The sequence below is a fragment of the Oncorhynchus mykiss genome, chromosome 1 (assembly GCF_013265735.2).
Source record: "Oncorhynchus mykiss isolate Arlee chromosome 1, USDA_OmykA_1.1, whole genome shotgun sequence".
NCBI lineage: Eukaryota > Metazoa > Chordata > Actinopteri > Salmoniformes > Salmonidae > Oncorhynchus > Oncorhynchus mykiss.
In genome coordinates, this window is record NC_048565.1 from 25,985,182 (window position 1) to 26,004,466 (window position 19,285).

The 19,285-nt window shown below is 42.1% G+C and overlaps 1 protein-coding gene across 4 annotated transcripts in view; it reads right to left on the minus strand.

Annotated features, from left to right (window-relative positions):
- LOC110520038 (cadherin-13) overlaps positions 1-19,285 on the minus strand; it is a 606,276-nt gene that overhangs the window by 89,966 nt on the left and 497,025 nt on the right. For all 4 annotated transcript variants that reach the window (XM_036974547.1, XM_036974542.1, XM_036974537.1 and 1 more), the window contains 2 exons: positions 5,864-6,046; positions 4,567-4,820 (listed from right to left, as the gene is read on the minus strand). In XM_036974547.1, coding sequence (XP_036830442.1) covers positions 4,567-4,820; positions 5,864-6,046 — 437 coding nt within the window. The remainder of the gene's footprint in view (positions 1-4,566; positions 4,821-5,863; positions 6,047-19,285) is intronic.

The following is a 19,285-nucleotide window of genomic DNA, read 5'->3' on the forward strand; positions in this document are numbered from 1 at the left end:
GATAGAGAGCATGATTAAGATCTGTTTCTTTTTAATTCTACCACAGTCAGTCATCATAATCATTAGGAGTTGAAATTCTAAACTGACCTTGGATTATTAACTCTGGAACTACTACATCTCTATCTGTATTTCAATGTAAAGTAACTATTTAATAATACTTCCTGTTGACCTGACCAAGTGACCTCTCATCTATGATCATGCTGTGCACTCAATGTCAGTCAGGTCACAGCTGATATAACCTAGAGGATTTCGGGTGAAGGGGGTGAGGGATGAAGTGAAGGAGAGAGACTGTTATTGAGAAAATAAGGTAGTTAAAGATACTGCGTTCAACAGGAATCTGTGTGTGTGTAGTCTCACCTAATGTCCACACTAAATGGCTACAGAGTACTTTATGCTGAAAAACAGACACATGAGGACAAACAATAGAAGATAATGTCATTATTATACTTTTACATTACCAGTTCATTGTGAACAACTAAAGTATAATATCCCTTATAACAAATCACGACAACATTGGATAGACAGATACATGTGTAGCACGTGACAATAGCAGGATCATATCAAGGATAGCGTCACAAATGAATACATAAATACCACTTGAAGCTTGATAATGACTTGATCATTTGAATCCGCTGTGTAGTGCTGAGGCAAAATCAAAAATATGCACCCCTTTTAGTCCCCAGGACCAGGACTGAGAACTGCTGCTCTTCATTGGGACCTCTTCATCTGCAGACAGGCTTTCATAGTTCTCTGTATCTGAGGACTGAAAACATCACAAGAAATAGACTTCATTATACTCAAATTAGACAGCACTGAATATGATATTCTCTGTCCTCACTTCTAAGGACTGAAACTACACAAAAGTACCTGCTCTATGCAGAATAGCCTACTCTCTCACGTTGACAGCTGGGCCTGCTATCCTTTCACCCTCCTCCATGGCTGTTAGCTAGCTACCTACACATGTACTTTACAGTGTTAAATATTTCAAGATAGCTAGCTAATATGGAGTTCGGTAACTGGTAAAATGTATTTAACTTAGCTAGCTATCTCTACATTAGCAGCTCATTTTAGTTAAAATGCACTGTGGCTAGTTACTGTAGCTAATAATACATTTTTCTTTTTTTTTACATTTTTGAAATGTGTTTACTTACTTGAATAGGTTCTCCCAGCCATGTGGACAACTGGAAACAGGGCAGCAAAGTTTTTTTGTCACCAGAGCGGTTTAGAGCATATTACTACTTGCCTGTGAATAACCAGACCTTCATACAAACTTGCTATAATAATAGTAGAGAGAATGATTTATTTCAGCTTTTATTTATTTCATCACATTCCCAGTGTATCAGAAGTTTACACACACTCAATTAGTATTTGGTAGCATTGCCTTTAATTTGTTTAACTTGGGTCAAACGGTTCGGGTAGCCTTCCACAAGCTTCCCACAATAAGTTGGGTGAACTTTGGCCCATTCCTCCTGACAGAGCTGGTGTAACTGAGTCAGGTTTGTAGGCCTCCTTGCTCGCACATGATTTTTCAGTTCTGCCACAAATGTTATATGGGATTGAGGGCTTTGGGATGGCCACATTTCAATATCTTGACTTTGTTGTCCTTAAGCCATTTTGACACAGTTTTGGAAGTATGCTTGGGGTCATTGTCCAATTGGAAGACCCATTTGCAACCAAGCTTGAAATTCCTGACTGATGTCTTGAGATGTTGCTTCAATATATCCACATAATTTCCCTCCCCCATGATGCTATCTATTTTTTGAAGTGCAGCAGACCCTCCTGCAGCAAAGCACCCCCAAAGCATGATGCTGCCACCCCCGTACTTCACGGTTGGGATGGTGTTCTTCGGCTTGCAAGCTTCCCCCTTTTTCCTCCAAACATAACGACGGTCAATATGGCCAAACAGTTCTATTTTTGTTTCATCAGATCAGAGGACATTTCTACAAACCTACGATCTTTGTCCCCATGTGCAGTTGCAAACCATAGTCTGGCTTTTTTTATGGCGGTTTTGGAGCAGTGGCTTCTTCCTTGCTGAGCGGCCATTCAGGTCATGTCGATATAGGACTTGTTTTACTGGAGATATAGGTACTTTTGTACCTGTTTCCTCCAGCATCTTCACTAGATCCTTTGCTGTTGTTCTCGGATTGATTTGCATTTTTCGCACCAAAGTACGTTTATCTCCAGGAGACAGAACGCGTCTCCTTCCTGAGGGGAATGACGGCTGCGTGGTCCCAAGGTGTTTATACTTGCGTACTATTGTTTGTACAGATGAACGTGGTACCTTCAGGCGTTTGGAAATTGCTCCCAAGGATGAACCAGACTTGTGGAGGTCTACAATTTTTTCTAAGGTCTTGGCTGATTTCTTTTGATTTTCCCATGATGTCAAGCAAAGAGGCACTGAGTTTGAAGGTAGGCCTTGAAATACATTCACAGGTACACCTCCAATTGACTCAAATGATGTCAATTAGCCTATCAGAAGCTTCTAAAGCCATGACATCATTTTCTGGAATGTTCAAAGCTGTTGAAAGGCACAGTCAACTTAGAGTATGTAATCTTCTGACCCACTGAAATTGTGATACAGTGAATTATAAGTGACATAATCTGTCTGTAAACAATTGTTGGAAAAATGACATGTGTCATGCACAAAGTAGATGTCCTATCCGACTTGCCAAAACTATAGTTTGTTTACAAGAAATTTGTGGAGTGGTTGAAAAACGAGTTTTAATGACTCCAACCTAAGTGTATGTAAACTTACGACTTCAACTGAATATCTTGACTGAATATAAGCAAGTGATGTCTGCTAAATAATCAAGTTAGGTTTCTCCAGAAATCATTCTAAAATACAAACTGGTTTTATTTACAAATGAGTGAGAATGTCTCAAGGAATGCCTTTTTCTCGCTCACTCTAGGCTCAATGAAAATGAAATCTCCAAAATATTGTTACTTTATAAACAAAGTGATTCTTATTATTATTAATTAATTTAGAATTATGTAAAAAAAAAAAAAGATATTCTCAGATATTCTCACAGATCCTCACAAAAAATGCCCCATAGACATTAATTTAGAATCCTCCAATCCTCTATTGGTGGAGAGTCACATCATTGAATTCTTTTTTTTTTTTAGATATACTTTTGGCCTACCATAGGCGAAATGAGTATTGGTTACACTACAATTAGGGTGTGTAAATGTTATGCCCCTTAGATATTAATTTAGAATTGTCCAAACCTCTCATGCTGTAGCCTAGTCCCGACCGTCACATTGTACAGTGCAATATTTTCCATTCCATCCTAACGGAAACCCTGAGGGTTTCATTTTTCTCGGAATAGAAACACCATAATATTAATTAAATTAATTAAGCCAAATTTCTTTCATTCCCATGTACTATGTTATTACCAAAAAGGTTTTAAATTCTCTAGTAACGTCAATATGGGAGAATATCAAATGTTTCTCAAAGATGCCCTCCGGTGGTCAAACTAGCACTAACTTGCATTAATGTAATAAATGGCTGACAATTAAATAACGTGCCATAGAATGCTGAAGCAGCCCCCAAGGTGTTCTGCAGTATGGCGCAACTTTTAAAGGAGGAACCACTGTAGAACCTAAAAGGGTTATTTGGCTGTCCTCGTAGGAGAACCATTTGAAGAACCCTTTTGGATTCCATGTAAAACCCTTTCCACAGAGGGCCTGATATCTATGACCTGATGTATTTACATGAAAATCTTAAAAATTTGATGTAACACCAACAATTTACGAGCTGTAGCATCACACATTTAGCATAAATCTCTCCTTAAAGCCAATAAAGCAATCACAACTTCCCCTTTTGTAATGCAAGAGAAGTTCACCTACATGTAATGGCTCCCCAAGGCTGCCAGGGAACAATTTGACTGTTACACACAGCAAAAAGTAATAGACCTCCTAGACACAGAGAATAGAGTTGACCTGAACACGCCTCTCTAGTAATAGGCCACCCTGGTGACAGAGGAATAATTGGACTGTTTACAGAGAGTTGACAGTCAGACAGGCAGTTTTATAAGAGGCGGTTGGCTGACATGCATAAGATGATAAATAGGGTGTCTGGAGATAGACAGGGCGGGACAGTTGAGGGATGGAGGGATGGAGAGAGAGGTGAGAGCTGAAACAGATGGAGAGATTTCTGGAAACCATGAGGTGTGCTGTCATGCCAGGCTACACTTCTGATAGGTCGTCTTTGTTAAATCACCTTGTCACACTTACATGGAGAAGCTCACTGAGAAGAATCTCTCTCTTTCAATACCATAGACAAACTCTGCAGTTGAGAGATGGTAAAGAGGTGAAAAGAGAGAGAACAAACTTCCTTGTACATGATCGTTTTTGAACTGCCCGCCTTGACCAGTTTCAATCAATAACAAAGGGGAGTATCTGTGGAATCAACACCTGATGTGATTTACTGCACATTAATATACCTGCACACAGCTCATTGTTGTCAAGCTGGCAGTCAGTGTGGACCTAATGTCCACGCTGAATGTGTGGAACTCCGAATGCTGCAGAATGTTCTACCTGGTGCAGCTTGATGACCTCATCACTCACCTGATGCTCTGTGATTGGAGGACGTCTGGGTCGGTGGCGTTGAGTAAGGCCACGAAGCTTCCCAGGGGTACGTTCTCCATCTTGGTGACCTGAAGGGGGTCGGGGAAGAAGACTGGTCCTTCGTTGACGTCCAGGATGGTGATGTGTACGGTGGCTGTAGAACTGGAGCCGTAGCCCACATCTGGCACCAGGGGGTCCTCGTTCTCCACCTTGATCAGCAGCGTGTGGAACACTAAGCTCTCATAGTCTAGAGGCTGGAGGAGGAGAGGAGTGGAGAGGGGAGGAGAGGGGAGGGGAGGAGATGAGAGTGTTAATCATGTAGTTAACATGTCACTTCCACACTGAGTGGACAGAACATTAGGAAACCCTTCTTAATATTGAGTTGCACCCCCTTTTGCCCTTAAAACAGTCTCATGGACTCTGCAAGGTGTCGAATTGTTCCACAGAGATGCTGGTCTATGTTGACGCCAATGCTTCCCACAGTTGTGTCAAGTTGCCTGGATGTCCTTGATACACATAGGAAACTGTTGTGCGTGAAAAACCCAGCAGCGTTGCAGTTCTTGCCCCACTCAAACTGGTGACCCTGTCACCTACTACCATACCCCGTTCAAATGCACTTAAATATTTTATCTTGCCCATTCACCCTCTGAATGCACAATCCATGTCTCAATTCACCCTCTGAATGCACAATCCATGTCTCAATTGTCTCAAGGCTTAAAAATCCTAATTTAACCTGTTTCTTCACCACTGATTGAAGTGCATTTAACAAGTGACATCAGTAAGGGATCATAGCTGGTCAGTCTATGCTATGGAAAGAGCAAGTGTTCCTAATGTTTTGGACTCTCAGTGTGTAACAGGTTTCTCTTATAGTATGTCAATAGTGTAGGAGAAAATTACACATGAGAGTAAAGGGGCAAACTGCAGTGTACTAGAGTGAAACATACAACGTTACCAAGGTTACAAATATCCTGTATTTCTGTATCCTGTATTGCTATATTGCATGATAACATACATTTATTGGAATAATGAGAGCAATAAAAACTGTTGGTGCTACAGGTTCTTTACTGTGCAAGCTGTATATTCATATCTCCAGTGAATTGGCCAAATCGTGCCGTATATAATATCACCATCCAACCTGCCTGTTACTGTGACACCAAAAACACACCTTTATTAGCTATTCCATGAACAAGAGAGATGAGAGATATTTGAGAAAGATAATTCAGAGAGACATTTGAGAGATAATTGAGAGAGATATTTGAGAGAGATAATTGAGATAACTTTCGGGCCCTGTGGTTACCTTAATGAGGGAAAGCATGCCCTCATTGTTGTCAGGGTTGGTTTGGATCTCAAAGCTCTGGGTGGGGTCACCTTTGATGATGGAGTAGATGGCTCGCCACGCCCCCGTCGCAGGGTCATCTCTGTCGTCCACAGTCAGGTTGACCACCACCCCTGTGGAGCCCTCATCCACATTGGCCTGGAACTGGAGGAACAGAGAGAGACAGAGGGACAAGACTGGTCAACTGACATATAGACAGCTGGTTTCTATTCAGTGGTCTGGAACTGGAGGGACAGAGGTACACTATTAGTCAGCACATACAAGGGCATCTGGAAATGTGTCAGTTAGGTTTAAAATAAGGTTTTTGTATTCTTCATCACGTCAGTGGACTTGGCGCTGACAAGTGAGGAATAGTGTATGTTGTTTTGTTCAAGGTAGGTTACCCAGTGTGAATCACGCTCCACTTGAAGTGACTTACATTTAGAGGCTATTAAACACACCATGTTCTCTCCCTCGCATTATTCACATTTCTCGAAAGCTATTCAGTTGAACATGAATCCAGTGTCAAACTCATCTCTCTGTCTCTCTGTCCTTCATTCCCAACACTTCCATCCCATCCCTTCACAGACATCATTTGAACAGTTTTAGAAACTTCAGAGTGTTTTCTATCCAACACTAATAATAATATGCATATATTAGCATCTGGGACAGAGTAGGAGGCAGTTCACTATTCATCCAGGCACGCTATTCATCCAAAAGTAAAAAGAAAGGGGAGAGAAGATCCCTTTTTTGGCTTAATCTACACCATCCTCAAATTAAAGAATGCTGGAACAATTTAACTCAGGCTTTGACTAGAAGAGCAACCCAAACTGCTCTCTCTAACACCTCACCCTCTTTACTTGAGAGATTGCTTCTCATACCCTCCCTGCTCTCTGTCTCATTCACTCACTCTTCACTCTCTCTCTGACTTTCTCTCTCTCTCTCTCTCTCTCTCTCTCTCTCTCTCTCTTCAATTCAATTCAAGGGGCTTTATTGGCATGGGAAACATATGTTAACATTGTCTAAGCAAGTGAAGTAGATAATAAACAAAAGTGAATTAAACAATAAAAATTAACAGTAAACATTACACTCAGAGAAGATCCAAAATAATAAAGACATTACAAATGTTGTATTATGTGTTGTAACGACTTGCAGATGGTTAAAGTACGAAAGGGAAAATAAATGAACATAAATATGGGTTGTATTTACATGTTGTTTGTGCTTCACTGGTTGCCCTTTTCTTGTGGCAACAGGTCACAAATCTTGCTGCTGTGATGGCACACTGTGGTATTTCACACAGTAGATATGGGAGTTTATCAAAATCGGGTTTGTTTTCGAATTCTTTGTGGATCTGTGTAATCTGAGGGAAATAAGTCTCTCTAATATGATCATACATTTGGCAGGAGGTTAGGAAGTGCAGCTCAGTTTCCACCTCATTTTGTGGGCAGTGTGCACATAGCCTGTCTTCTCTTGAGAACCAGGTCTGCCTACGGCACCCTTGCTCAATAGCAAGGCTATGCTCACTGAGTCTGTACATAGTCAAAGCTTTCCTTACGTTTTTGGTCAGTCACAGTGGTCAGTTATTCTGCCACTGCGTACTCGCTGTTTAGGGCCAAATAGCATTCTAGTATGCTCTGTTTTTTTTGTTAATTCTTTCCAATGTGTCAAGTAATTATCTTTTTGTTTTCTCATGATTTGGTTGAGTCTGATTGTGTTGCTGTCCTTGGGCTCTGTGGGGTCTGTTTCTGTTTGTGAACAGAGCCCCAGGACCAGCTTGCTTAGGGGACTCTTCTCCAGGTTAATAATCTCTCTGTAGGTGATGGCTTTGTAAAGGTTTAGGAATGACTTCCTTTTAGGTGGTTGTAGAATTTAACGTCTCTTTTCTGGATTTTGATAATTAGCGGGTATCGGCCTAATTCTGCTCTGGATGCATTATTTGGTATTTTACGTTGTACACTGAGGATATTTTTCAGAATTCTGCATGCAGAGTCTCAATGTGGTGCTTGTCCCATTTTGTGAAATGTTGGTTGATGAGTGGACCACAGATCTCATAACCATAAATGGCAATGGGTTCTATAACTGATTCAAGTAATTTTAACCAGATTCTAATTGGTATGTCGAAATTTTGTGTTCCTTTTGATTGCATAGAATGCCCTTGCCTTGTCTCTCAGATCGTTCACAGCTTTGTGGAAGTTACCTATGGCGCTGATGTTTAGGCCGAGGTATGTATCGTTTTTTGTGTGCTCTATGGCAACAGTGTCTAGATGGAATTTGTGTTTGTGGTCCTGACGACTGGACCTTTTTTGGAACTTGTTGTTCCTTGCTTTCTGGGTGTCTATGTTTATGGTTGGACAGGCTTCTCAATTTCTTTCTTAGGTTTTTGCATTCTTTATCAAACCATTTGTCATTGTTGTTAATTTTCTGCAGTTTTCTGCTTGAAATTTGTAGATTTGATAGGGAAGCTGAGAGGTCAAATATACTTCTAATATTTTTACTGCCAGGTTTACACCTTCACTAATACAGTGGAACGTTTTGTCCAGGAAGTTGTTTAAAAGGGATTGAATTTGTTGTTGCCTTATTGTTTTTTTGTGGTAGGTTTCCACACTACATTCTTTCCAGCTATAGCATTTCTTAATATTACTCAGTTCCTTTGGCTTTGATGCCTCATGATTGACTATTGCTCTGTTCAAGTAGACTGTGATTTTGCTGTGATCTGATAGAGGTGTCAGTGGGCTGACTGTGAACACTGAGAGACTCTGGGTTGAGGTCAGTGATAAAGTAGTCCACAGTACTACTGCCAAGAGATGAGCTATAGGTGTACCTACCATAGGAGTCCCCTCAAAGCCTACCATTGACTATGTACATACACCGCGGGCGACAGAGCTGCTGGAGTTGAGACCCATTTTTGTTGGTCATGTTGTCATAGTGGTGCCTAGGGGGGCATATGGGGGAGGGAATGCTGTCACCTCCAGGCAGGTGTTTGTCCCCCTTTGTGCTGAGGGTGTCAGGTTTTTGTTCGGTTCTGGAATTTAGGTCGCCACAGACTAGTACATGTCACTGGGCCTGGAAATGATTGATTTCCTCCTCCAGGATGGAAAAGCTGTCTTCATTAAAGTATGGGGATTCTTGTGGGGGGATATAGGTAGCACACAGGAGGACATTTTTCTCTGTTAAGATAATTTCCTTTTGAATTTCTAGCCAAATGTAAAATGTTCCTGTTTTGACTAATTTAATGGAGTGGGTTAGGTCTGCTCTATACCAAATTAGCATACCCCCTGAGTCTGTAGAATAAGCTTTTTCTATCACTCCCTTGAATGCTGTGGCCACCCTTTCCTGCTGGGCTCTCAGGTCGTTTGTCGTGTATTATTATGTGGCCAGGTGAACCTAGTTGGTCCTCAGACAAAAGTTCTAGGGCACGCTGGGTGTTTGGACCCCACAGTTTAGACACAGTGTTTGGGATTTTTTTTTAAAATTGTATATATTTCCTTTTTGAGTCCATAAGGAGTACAATCTGTGTCATGTGTATGTCCTCAGTGGGTGTGTGTGTGTGTGTGGTGGTGGGAGGGGGGGGGGGGGGGGGGGGGGCTGACAGGGGGGGTGCTCAGAGGGGGTGAAATCCCCAGTGCTTGGGGTTCTTCATTTGTCTGTCCCGCTGTGATGTTGAGGCTATGGTCAGGCTCTAGGGTGGACTGTTCTGCTGTGGTGTCAAGACTCTTGTTGGGAGCAGAGGTGAGCTCTTATGTTGGCTTCTCTGCATGGGTGGCCACCTCTCTAGCAGGTTGTTCTCTGTCACACGCCATCCCCTTCACCCTCTCCTCCAGAAGTCTGATCCTCTCCTCTAGTGCTCTGTTCTTCTCCAGCTCATGCTTTTTATCATGTTAAAGTTGTCTCACCACAGTCTAGAGTGCAGATATGTCTCTCTCCACCTCCAGCACTCCGGGTCTGGTTAAGGGGGTGTTGGGCTGGACTGTTGTCTGGGTCTGTGCTGACTGGAAAGTAATCACCTGCTGTTCCAGCTCCACCTGCCTTACCTCCAGCTGGGTAAATGTATCCTTCATTTCAATGAGGGAATAGAACTATGTGCTGAGAGGTTGACTTTTTGCTTGGGGTTGCTCGTCTGTGGGGTTATATAATGAATAGGTCTGGTCTGACCTGCTCGGGGTGGGGGTATCTTTCTCAAGGGAGAGCTTCTCCTGCTGAGCTAATTCTTTGATTAGGTGGAAGTCCAGCTGAAACTGTTTGGGGTTGCCCTGTACCAATACTGTTGAAGACCTATAGAAATGTATATTAGCTGACTCCGAGTCCTCGTTGTCAAGTATCTTAAAATTCCACCCATCAGTAACACCCTCCCTCTTAACAGAGGGGTAGTGTGTTGACATAGCACTGTGCCATGCCAGGGGATGGTCTGTGTGGAAGATGAGGTTGTTGATGTTCCCATTTTTATAGTAGTCAGCAAAAAGTGTCTCTTGATTTTTCATAAGAAGCTTCATTGTGTACTCATTTCTTGTCTTATTATTCTTTACATACACAGGGCACTGTATTTTAATTATCTATTACCAGCGGAAGGCAGCTTCTAAAGCCTCTCCATTAGGTTGGAGTAGACTGTGTGACTCTCCTGCCATTGTTGGGCTAAAGGGCTTTGACACCTCTCACTTGACACATCAGTGCTAATTGAAGTTGTATCAAGCTTGGCAGCCTTAATTTGGCATTCAGTCCTTATATAGTAATGTAATGTATTTTTCTTCTTGGCTTTTGGAAATAAAATATAGCTTCAGACTAAACATACTCACTCAGTTCCAGGTTGGATGGTGTTTTCAGGTTAATGTTGTTTACCAGAGCATTTGCTGTATAGCTTTGGAATAATAAGCTTTGGTAGTTGTAAACCTTCCAGGTGATTCAGTAATCCCATCCAAAATCAGGTTGTAGGTTTGGAGTTTGGATTTTGAGTGAAGGTTATGTTGTAGAGTGTAGCATTCTGTATATGTCCCTGACAAAAAAATCTAAGTTTATCTAACTCTAAATCTCTATATTTTTTAAGAACATGCTGAAACATGCAGGAGCTCATATGCTCATGACCTGTCTGTCTCCCTCTCTCTCTTCCAAGCAATGAGAGGTCGGTTTCAATCAGCAGTCAGCAGTTCTCTGTCCCTAGTTCCAGAGATTGTCTCCTTTCAAAGGCATCATCCAGGCCAATCTCACAGGCTAGTTGGTGTGGATGGAGTGTTTATTTTAGGCTTGACCAGGCCCATCTGACCAGACCCTGCTATCATCCCTGTTCAACACAGTATCAAGGCTGTCCTCTTTCAGCCCCAAGGGGATGGGGTGGGGCGTGGTGATGTTCACCTCTCTTGGGAATGATCTGACTCAGAGAGAACATGCGGCCAGGGGACACTAATACTGGTTGTGTCCCACATGGCACCATATTCCCTTTATAGTGCACTACTTTTGACAAGGGTCCATCGGCTGCATTTGAGACACAGACTCCCTATCTGTCTGTGAATGCCAGGTTAAGAAGTCTGAGGGCTGTACTGAGGCTTTCCGGGGTGAAGTAGCAGCACTAAAATATTCCATAGCTCACCTCACCTGAATTGAAAGTTTGTGTGGAAAGAAAGAGATACAGACATATGTATGCAAGCACACACACACAAAGGACCCTGTTGTTGTAGCAGCCCTTAATTAGATTTATATCAGAAATGTATTCTGCTTGGCAGACACTGTTGCATGGTGCATTGTGAAGCGGAACACTCTAGAAGCATTACAGCATCCAGCCAACAGCAATTCCCTCTCTCTCTGTTAGGACCATTACTGTATCACAGCTTACAGCCTAACATTTCAAACACAGAACACTCTGTTAAAGGAAAGTGTTGTATCCCAGATCACAGTGTATTCTGTCAGGATGGTATTGTGTCATAGATTACCACTCGATCTCCCAACACCGTGAGCAAAAACATAGATTTTTGCCAAGAACCATTTTCAAAAACACACTTTAAACAACGCAGTCATTTAGGCTAATGAGGAAGGTAACAAAATGTTCTTCTGAAGGAGAGAAAGAGAAAGAAAGAAAATAAACACAGAGAGCGAGACAAATACAGAGAGAGAGAGAGGCAAATACTTAGAGAGAGAGATCTGAATCTAAAAATTTCAAATAGAAAACCGAAGAAAATTAACAATGACAAATGGTTTGATGAAGAATGCAAAAACCTAAGAAATAAATTGAAAAACCAGCAGCAAACCACCCTGCATCCCACTGCTGTCTTGCTTAAGAAGCTAAGCAGCGTTGGTCCTGGTCAGTCTCTGGATGGGAGACCAGATGCTGCTAGAAGTGGTGTTGGAGGGCCAGTAGGAGGCACCCTTTTGTCTGGTATAAAAATATACATATATATCTCAAAAATAAAAAAATCCATCCAAAAACATGAACCTTTGCCTTCACTATGGTGAATCACTAAAACAATACAGAAATACACTATGAAAATAGAAGGAACAGCATAACAGAAATCAGCTCAATGTAATTGAAGAATCGATAGAATCTAACCACTTCTGGGAAAACAGTAAACAAACAACCACACAAAGAGATATCTATCCAAAACGGAGATGTATGGGAAAACCACTTCTCCAATCTTTTTGGCCCTATAACAAAAAACAAACAGCAAAAACATGATCAAATACAAATCTTAGAATCAACTATTAAAGACTACCAGAACCCACTGGATTCTCCAATTACATTGAATGAATTACATGACAAATACAAACCTTTTCAACACAAAAAAGGCCTGTTGGATTGATGGTATCCTCAAAGAAATTATAAAATATACAGACCACAAATTAAAATTGGCTATACTTAAACTCTTTAACAAGATCCTTAGCTCTGAAAGTTTCCCCAATATTTGGAACCAAGGATTGATCCCCCCAATCCACAAAATTGGAGACAAATTTGACCCCAATAACTACAGTGGGATATGCGTCAACAGCAACCTTGGGAAAATGCTCTACAATATCATTAACAGCAGACTTGTACATTTCCACCACAATGAAGACAATGTACTAAGCAAATGTCAAATTGAATTTTTACCGGACGACAGACCATGTATTCACCCTGCACACCCTATTTGACAAACAAACAAAGCAAAGCAAAGGCAAAGTGTTCTCATGAAAGTGGTGTTGGGGTAAAAATAGCAACATTATAAAATCCATGTGCACAAACAACAAGTGTGCGGTTAAAATTGGCAAAAAACACACACATTTCTTTCCACAAGGCCATGGGGTGAGACAGGGATGCAGCTTAAGCCCCACCCTCTTCAACATATATATCAACAAATTGGTGAGGGCACTAAAACAGTCTGCAGCCCCCGGCCTCACCCTACTAGAACGAATTGGTGAGGGCACTAAAATAGTCTGCAGCCCCCGGCCTCACCCTACTAGAACCTGAAGTCAAATGTCTACTGTTTGCTGAGAATCTGGAGCTTCTGTCCCCAACCAAGGAGGGTTGGGCCTACAGCAGCACCTAGATCTGCTGCACAGATTCTGTCAGACCTGGGCCCTGACAGTAACCTCAGTAAGACCAAAATAATGGTTTTCCAAAAAAGGTCCTGTTGCCAGATCCACAAATACAAATTCCATCTAGACACCGTTGCCCTAGAACATACAAAAAACTATACATACCTCGGCCTAAACATCAGCGCCACAGGTAACTTCCACAAAGCTGTGAACGATCTGAGAGACAAGGTAAGAAGGACTTCTATGCCATCAAAAAGTACATACAATTTGACATACCAATTAGGATCTGGCTAAAAATACTTGAATCAGTCATGGAACCCATTTCCCTTTATGGTTGTGAGGTCTGGGGTCCGCTCAGCAACCAAGAATTCACAAAATGGAACAAGCACCAAATTGAGACTCTGCATGCAGAATTCTGTAAAAATATCCTCAACGTTCAACGTAAAACACCAAATAATGCATGCAGAGCAGAATGAGGCCGTTACCAGCTAATTATCAAAATCCAGAAAAGGGACGTTAAATTCTACAACCACCTAAAAATAAATGATTCCCAAATCCTCAATAGCAAAGCCATCACCTACAGAGAAATTAACATGGAGAAGATCCCCCTAAGCAGGCTGGTCCTGGAACTCCCTTCACAAACACAAACAGACCCACCGAGCTCCAGGACAGCAACACAATTAGACGCAACCAAATAATGAGAAAAATAAACGACAATTACTTGAAACATAGGAAATAATTAACAAAGCTTTGACTATGTACAGACCCAGTGAGCATAGCCTTGCTATTGAGCAAGGCCGCCATAGGCATAGCTGGCTCTCAAGAAGACAGGCTATGTGCACACTGCCCACAAAATGAGGTGGAAACTGAGCTGCACTTCCTAACCCCCTGCCAAATGTATGATCATATTAGAGAGACATATTTCCCTCAGATTACACAGATCCACAAAGAATTCGAAAACAAACCCAATTTTGATAAACTCCCATATCTATTGGGCGAGTGTGCCAGTGTGCCATCACAGCAGCAAGATTTGTGACCGGATGCCACTAGAATACAACCCATATTTATGTTATTTATTTTCCCTTTTGCGCTTTTACTATTTTCACATAATATGACATTTTAAGTGTTATTTTGGAACTTTTGTGAGTGTAATGTTTACTGTAAATTGTTATTGTTTATTTCACTTCTGTTTATTATCTACTTCACTTGCTTTGGCAATGTTAACGTATGTTTCCCATGCCAATAAAGCCCTTAAATTGAATTGAATTGAGAGATAGAGAGAGAGAGACAAATACACACACACACAGAGAGAGAGAGAGAGAGAGAGAGAGAGAGAGAGAGAGAGAGAGAGAGAGAGAGACCCTGTCCTGATGTTAAACCTCAAACGGGATCCTCAATGGAAGAGAACATGATAGGTTGCTGAGCACCATGACATCCTGTTCTATGTCTGCTCTCTTACACCACACACTGATTAACAAGCTGCTATAGCGACAAACCAGACCTCAGTCTCCCATCTCAGCCATGCTGTCAGATGAATGTATTCAATCTCTGGGCTGTTGCCACTTAGCCCTGCCCTGCTACTGATAAGACCCCAATACCACTGAGTGTACAAAGCAACCAGCGGTGTGAGAGAATGGGGGAAATAACCACCAACTCAGGCTCTCCTGGGTATGTGTGCTTTTACAACGTGTGTGTGGTTATGTGTGTGTCTGAAAAAAAGGGCCATCGCTACAACACATACTGCTTGTTAACTGTAAAAATGTCCTGTCTTATCTCTCCGTGCACTCACCATTTGTTTCTGACAATGCATGCATATTGATCTAATCTGGCTGTATAATTGGAGCAGGGGGTAAATATCAAACCTCATTAACACCATTTTGGAAAATACCCATTCCTCCCTTCATTCATCATGCAATGCCACCTGGCACTATGAGCCTGTTGGAAGGCAGCGACCCTGGCTTTATTTCAGTTGAGATGTCCTCTCTATGTGCTGTCAATGAGTGGTGTCTACTCTGCCTGTCTGTCAGTCCCTGGCCTTCCTCTCAGCCTGCACTAATGTTAAGTGGAGTGAAGAGGAGAATGAACATCTCTCTATATCCACCTCTCTCTCTTCTCACAGTGATATAAATTGTACCATCACACGTCCATCATACACATCTTTTTACACCTCAACCCATCCTTCTCGGTGGCAGCCCCCCCTTCCTCTGACAGACTGCAGAGAAGAGAGATAAAAGTGCAGAGATTCCCGACCGTCAGACATAATGGCTTATGAATATAAATGTGGTTTGATTTGGTTGGTCTGACAGAGATACAGCCATGCAGGGAGAGAACACAGAATACAGCAGAGCAACTGTTCATCTTAATGGAAAGTGCTTTGTGCCACGTTTCTGTGGCCCCGTAGATTGAGCTGACAACAAACACACAGTGGCATGTCACTTTAGTCCCTGGCGAGACAACACTATTCCCTTAAGGAGCCTTGCCATCACAGCCAAGATTCTAACGCTCAAAGGTACATGTCTTTCTACAGACAGTAGTGTTCTCTCTCCCATCATCATCTGACCTGACTTCACAAAATCAACTGAAAAGCCCCCAAAGAAAAATCCTATGCTGCAACTTTTCTCATAATTTTTCCACTTAGGTTTGATACTTTTGAAAGGTTAATTTATTTGAACTGTGCATGCTCTTATTCATATGTGGGTAATTAGCATGCTAGCAGTATTTTGAGAAAATATCCTCACACACACACACACACACACACACACACACACACACACACACACACACTCCTCCTACATACATGGGCCAAGGAAGGTAATGAGCTTACCTGCATCATTATTCAATTTGAAGAGATCCAGCTCAAGCTGTTCCCATAGATACACTTCAGCTGAACATGTGGCACAGAAAACCAGCTCTGCCTTTATTAGTTGATATAACTATAACAGTAAAATGGACTCTAATCATTGCATTAACCTAGACAGTGAAATAACATCAATACTTTTCAACCAAACTTGAACATAACAACCTGGCTGACAGCTATAACAGACTTGTGTTGCTATGCAGGTTGCTTTGCACATATACAATGAAGGCAATGTAAATAACTTTGTTTGCACCTTGAACCCACAGAGAAAATGATGTACACACTACTGCCAACTCTTAACTTCACGGGAAAAGATGGGCACACAAAAAACAAGTTCCACAGTCAATTATAACCTTATACAACCAGTCCTCTAGTGACAACAGCTTGTCGCCAACTACAGTTTGCCACCATGTATAGTAAAAGTGCTCAGTGGGTGCTTGACTTCAGAGTGATGTCATTATTGAATGGACAACAACCTTTTTTTTGTATACAGTTTCAGTTAAAGATTCAGCCTTAACACCTTCTAGGCACGCAGTATGTAAAGTAAGTATGAAAAAAGTTCCAATGTTTTTTTCTAGTTCACTTTCAGAGAAACGGTTATATTTTGTATTTCAGATAGAAAGGATCAGCTAGCATTCAAAGGCATGCAATAACAACCACTACTACATTAACTGAACACGAAGCTAAATGAGCTTGCACCACCTGACCCAATGCTTGACATGACAAAAGGCTACAGGCTACAAGGTATGATATACACTGCTCAAAAAAATAAAGGGACCACTTAAACAACACAATGTAACTCCAAGTCAATCACACTTCTGTGAAATCAAACTGTCCACTTAGGAAGCAACACTGATTGACAATAAATTTCACATGCTGTTGTGCAAATGGAATAGTCAACAGGTGGAAATTATAGGCAATTAGCAAGACACCCCCAATAAAGGAGAGGTTCTGCAGGTGGGGACCACAGACCACTTCTCAGTTCCTATGCTTCCTGGCTGATATTTTGGTCACTTTTGAATGCTGGCGGTGTTTTCACTCTAGTGGTAGCATGAGACGGAGTCTACAACCCACACAAGTGGCTCAGGTAGAGCAGATCAATGCGAGCTGTGGCAAGAAGGTTTGCTGTGTCTGTCAGCGTAGTGTCCAGAGCATGGAGGCGCTACCAGGAGACAGGCCAGTACATCAGGAGATGTGGAGGAGGCCGTAGGAGGACAACAACCCAGCAGCAGGACCGCTACCTCCGCCTTTGTGCAAGGAAGAGCAGGAGGGGCACTGCCGGAATCCTGCAAAATGAACTCCAGCAGGCCACAAATGTGCATGTGTCTGCTCAAACGGTCAGAAACAGACTCCATGAGGCTGGTATGAGGGCCCGACGTCCACAGGTGGGGGTTGTGCTTACAGCCCAACACCGTGCAGGACGTTTGGCATTTGCTAGAGAACACCAAGATTGGCAAATTCGCCACTGGCGCCCTGTGCTCTTCACAGATGAAAGCAGGTTCACACTGAGCACGTGACAGACGTGACAGAGTCTGGAGACGCCGTGGAGAACGTTCTGCTGCCTGCAACATCCTCCAGCATGACCGGTTTGGCGGTGGGTCAGTCATGGTGTGGGGTGGCATTTCTTTGGGGCGCCGCACAGCCCTCCATGTGCTCGCCAGAGGTAGCCTGACTGCCATTAGGTACCGAGATGAGATCCTCAGACCCCTTGTGAGACCATATGCTGGTGCGGTTGGCCCTGGGTTCCTCCTAATGCAAGACAAAGCTAGACCTCATGTGGCTGGAGTGTGTCAGCAGTTCCTGCAAGAGGAAAGCATTGATGCTATGGACTGGCCCGCCCGTTCCCCAGACCTGAATCCAATTGAGCACATCTGGGACATCATGTCTCGCTCCATCCACCAACGCCACATTGCACCACAGACTGTCCAGGAGTTGGTGGATGCTTTAGTCCAGGTCTGGGAGGAGATCCCTCAGGAGACCATCCGCCACCTCATCAGGAGCATGCCCAGGCGTTGTAGGGAGGTCATACAGGCACGCGGAGGCCACACACACTACTGAGCCTCATTTTGACTTGTTTTAAGGACTTTACATCAAAGTTGGATCAGCCTGTAGTGTGGTTTTCCACTTTAATTTTGAGTGTAACTCCAAATCCAGACCTCCATGGGTTGATAAATTTGATTTCCATTGATCATTTTTGTGATTTTGTTGTCAGCACATTCAACTATGTAAAGAAAAAAGTATTTAATAAGAATATTTCATTCATTCAGATCTAGGATGTGTTATTTTAATGTTCCCTTTATTTTTTTGAGCAGTGTATTTAAAACTGTTTAAATTACTATTTTTACCCAGTAAGCACCTGCAACTTACCACAGGTCAGGTGAGATAAATTACACTTAAATGAGAATCACTTGCCTTCAACCAAATTATTTGGAATTTTGAATAATTTCGTCCCAGCCATTTCTTTTAATTTCTAAGGGAAAATCTATATTTCAGTTTAGATATTTTTTTCCCCTTAGTGTGAACAACAAATGGTTTTTAAATTTCAACTTATTTTTCAAGAAAAAGTTAATCGTGCTAGGGTGCCGCAACTGTGCAACATACAGAAAGGGCCCTCAATGTTACATGCTTTGTGACAAAGTGAAAAGGCCTAGGCTGACAGTATACAGTGGGGGAAAAAAAGTATTTAGTCAGCCACCAATTGTGCAAGTTCAACCACTTAAAAAGATGAAAATCACATTGTAGGATTTTTAATGAATTTATTTGCAAATTATGGTAGAAAATAAGTATTTGGTCATCTACAAACAAGCAAGATTTCTGGCTCTCACAGACCTGTAACTTCTTCTTTAATTAAGAGGCTCCTCTGTCCTCCACTCGTTACCTGTATTAATGGCACCTGTTTGAACTTGTTATCAGTATAAAAGACACCTGTCCACAACCTCAAACAGTCACACTCCAAACTCCACTATGGCCAAGGCCAAAGAGCTGTCAAAGGACACCAGAAACAAAATTGTAGATCTGCACCAGGCTGGCAAGACTGAATCTGCAATAGGTAA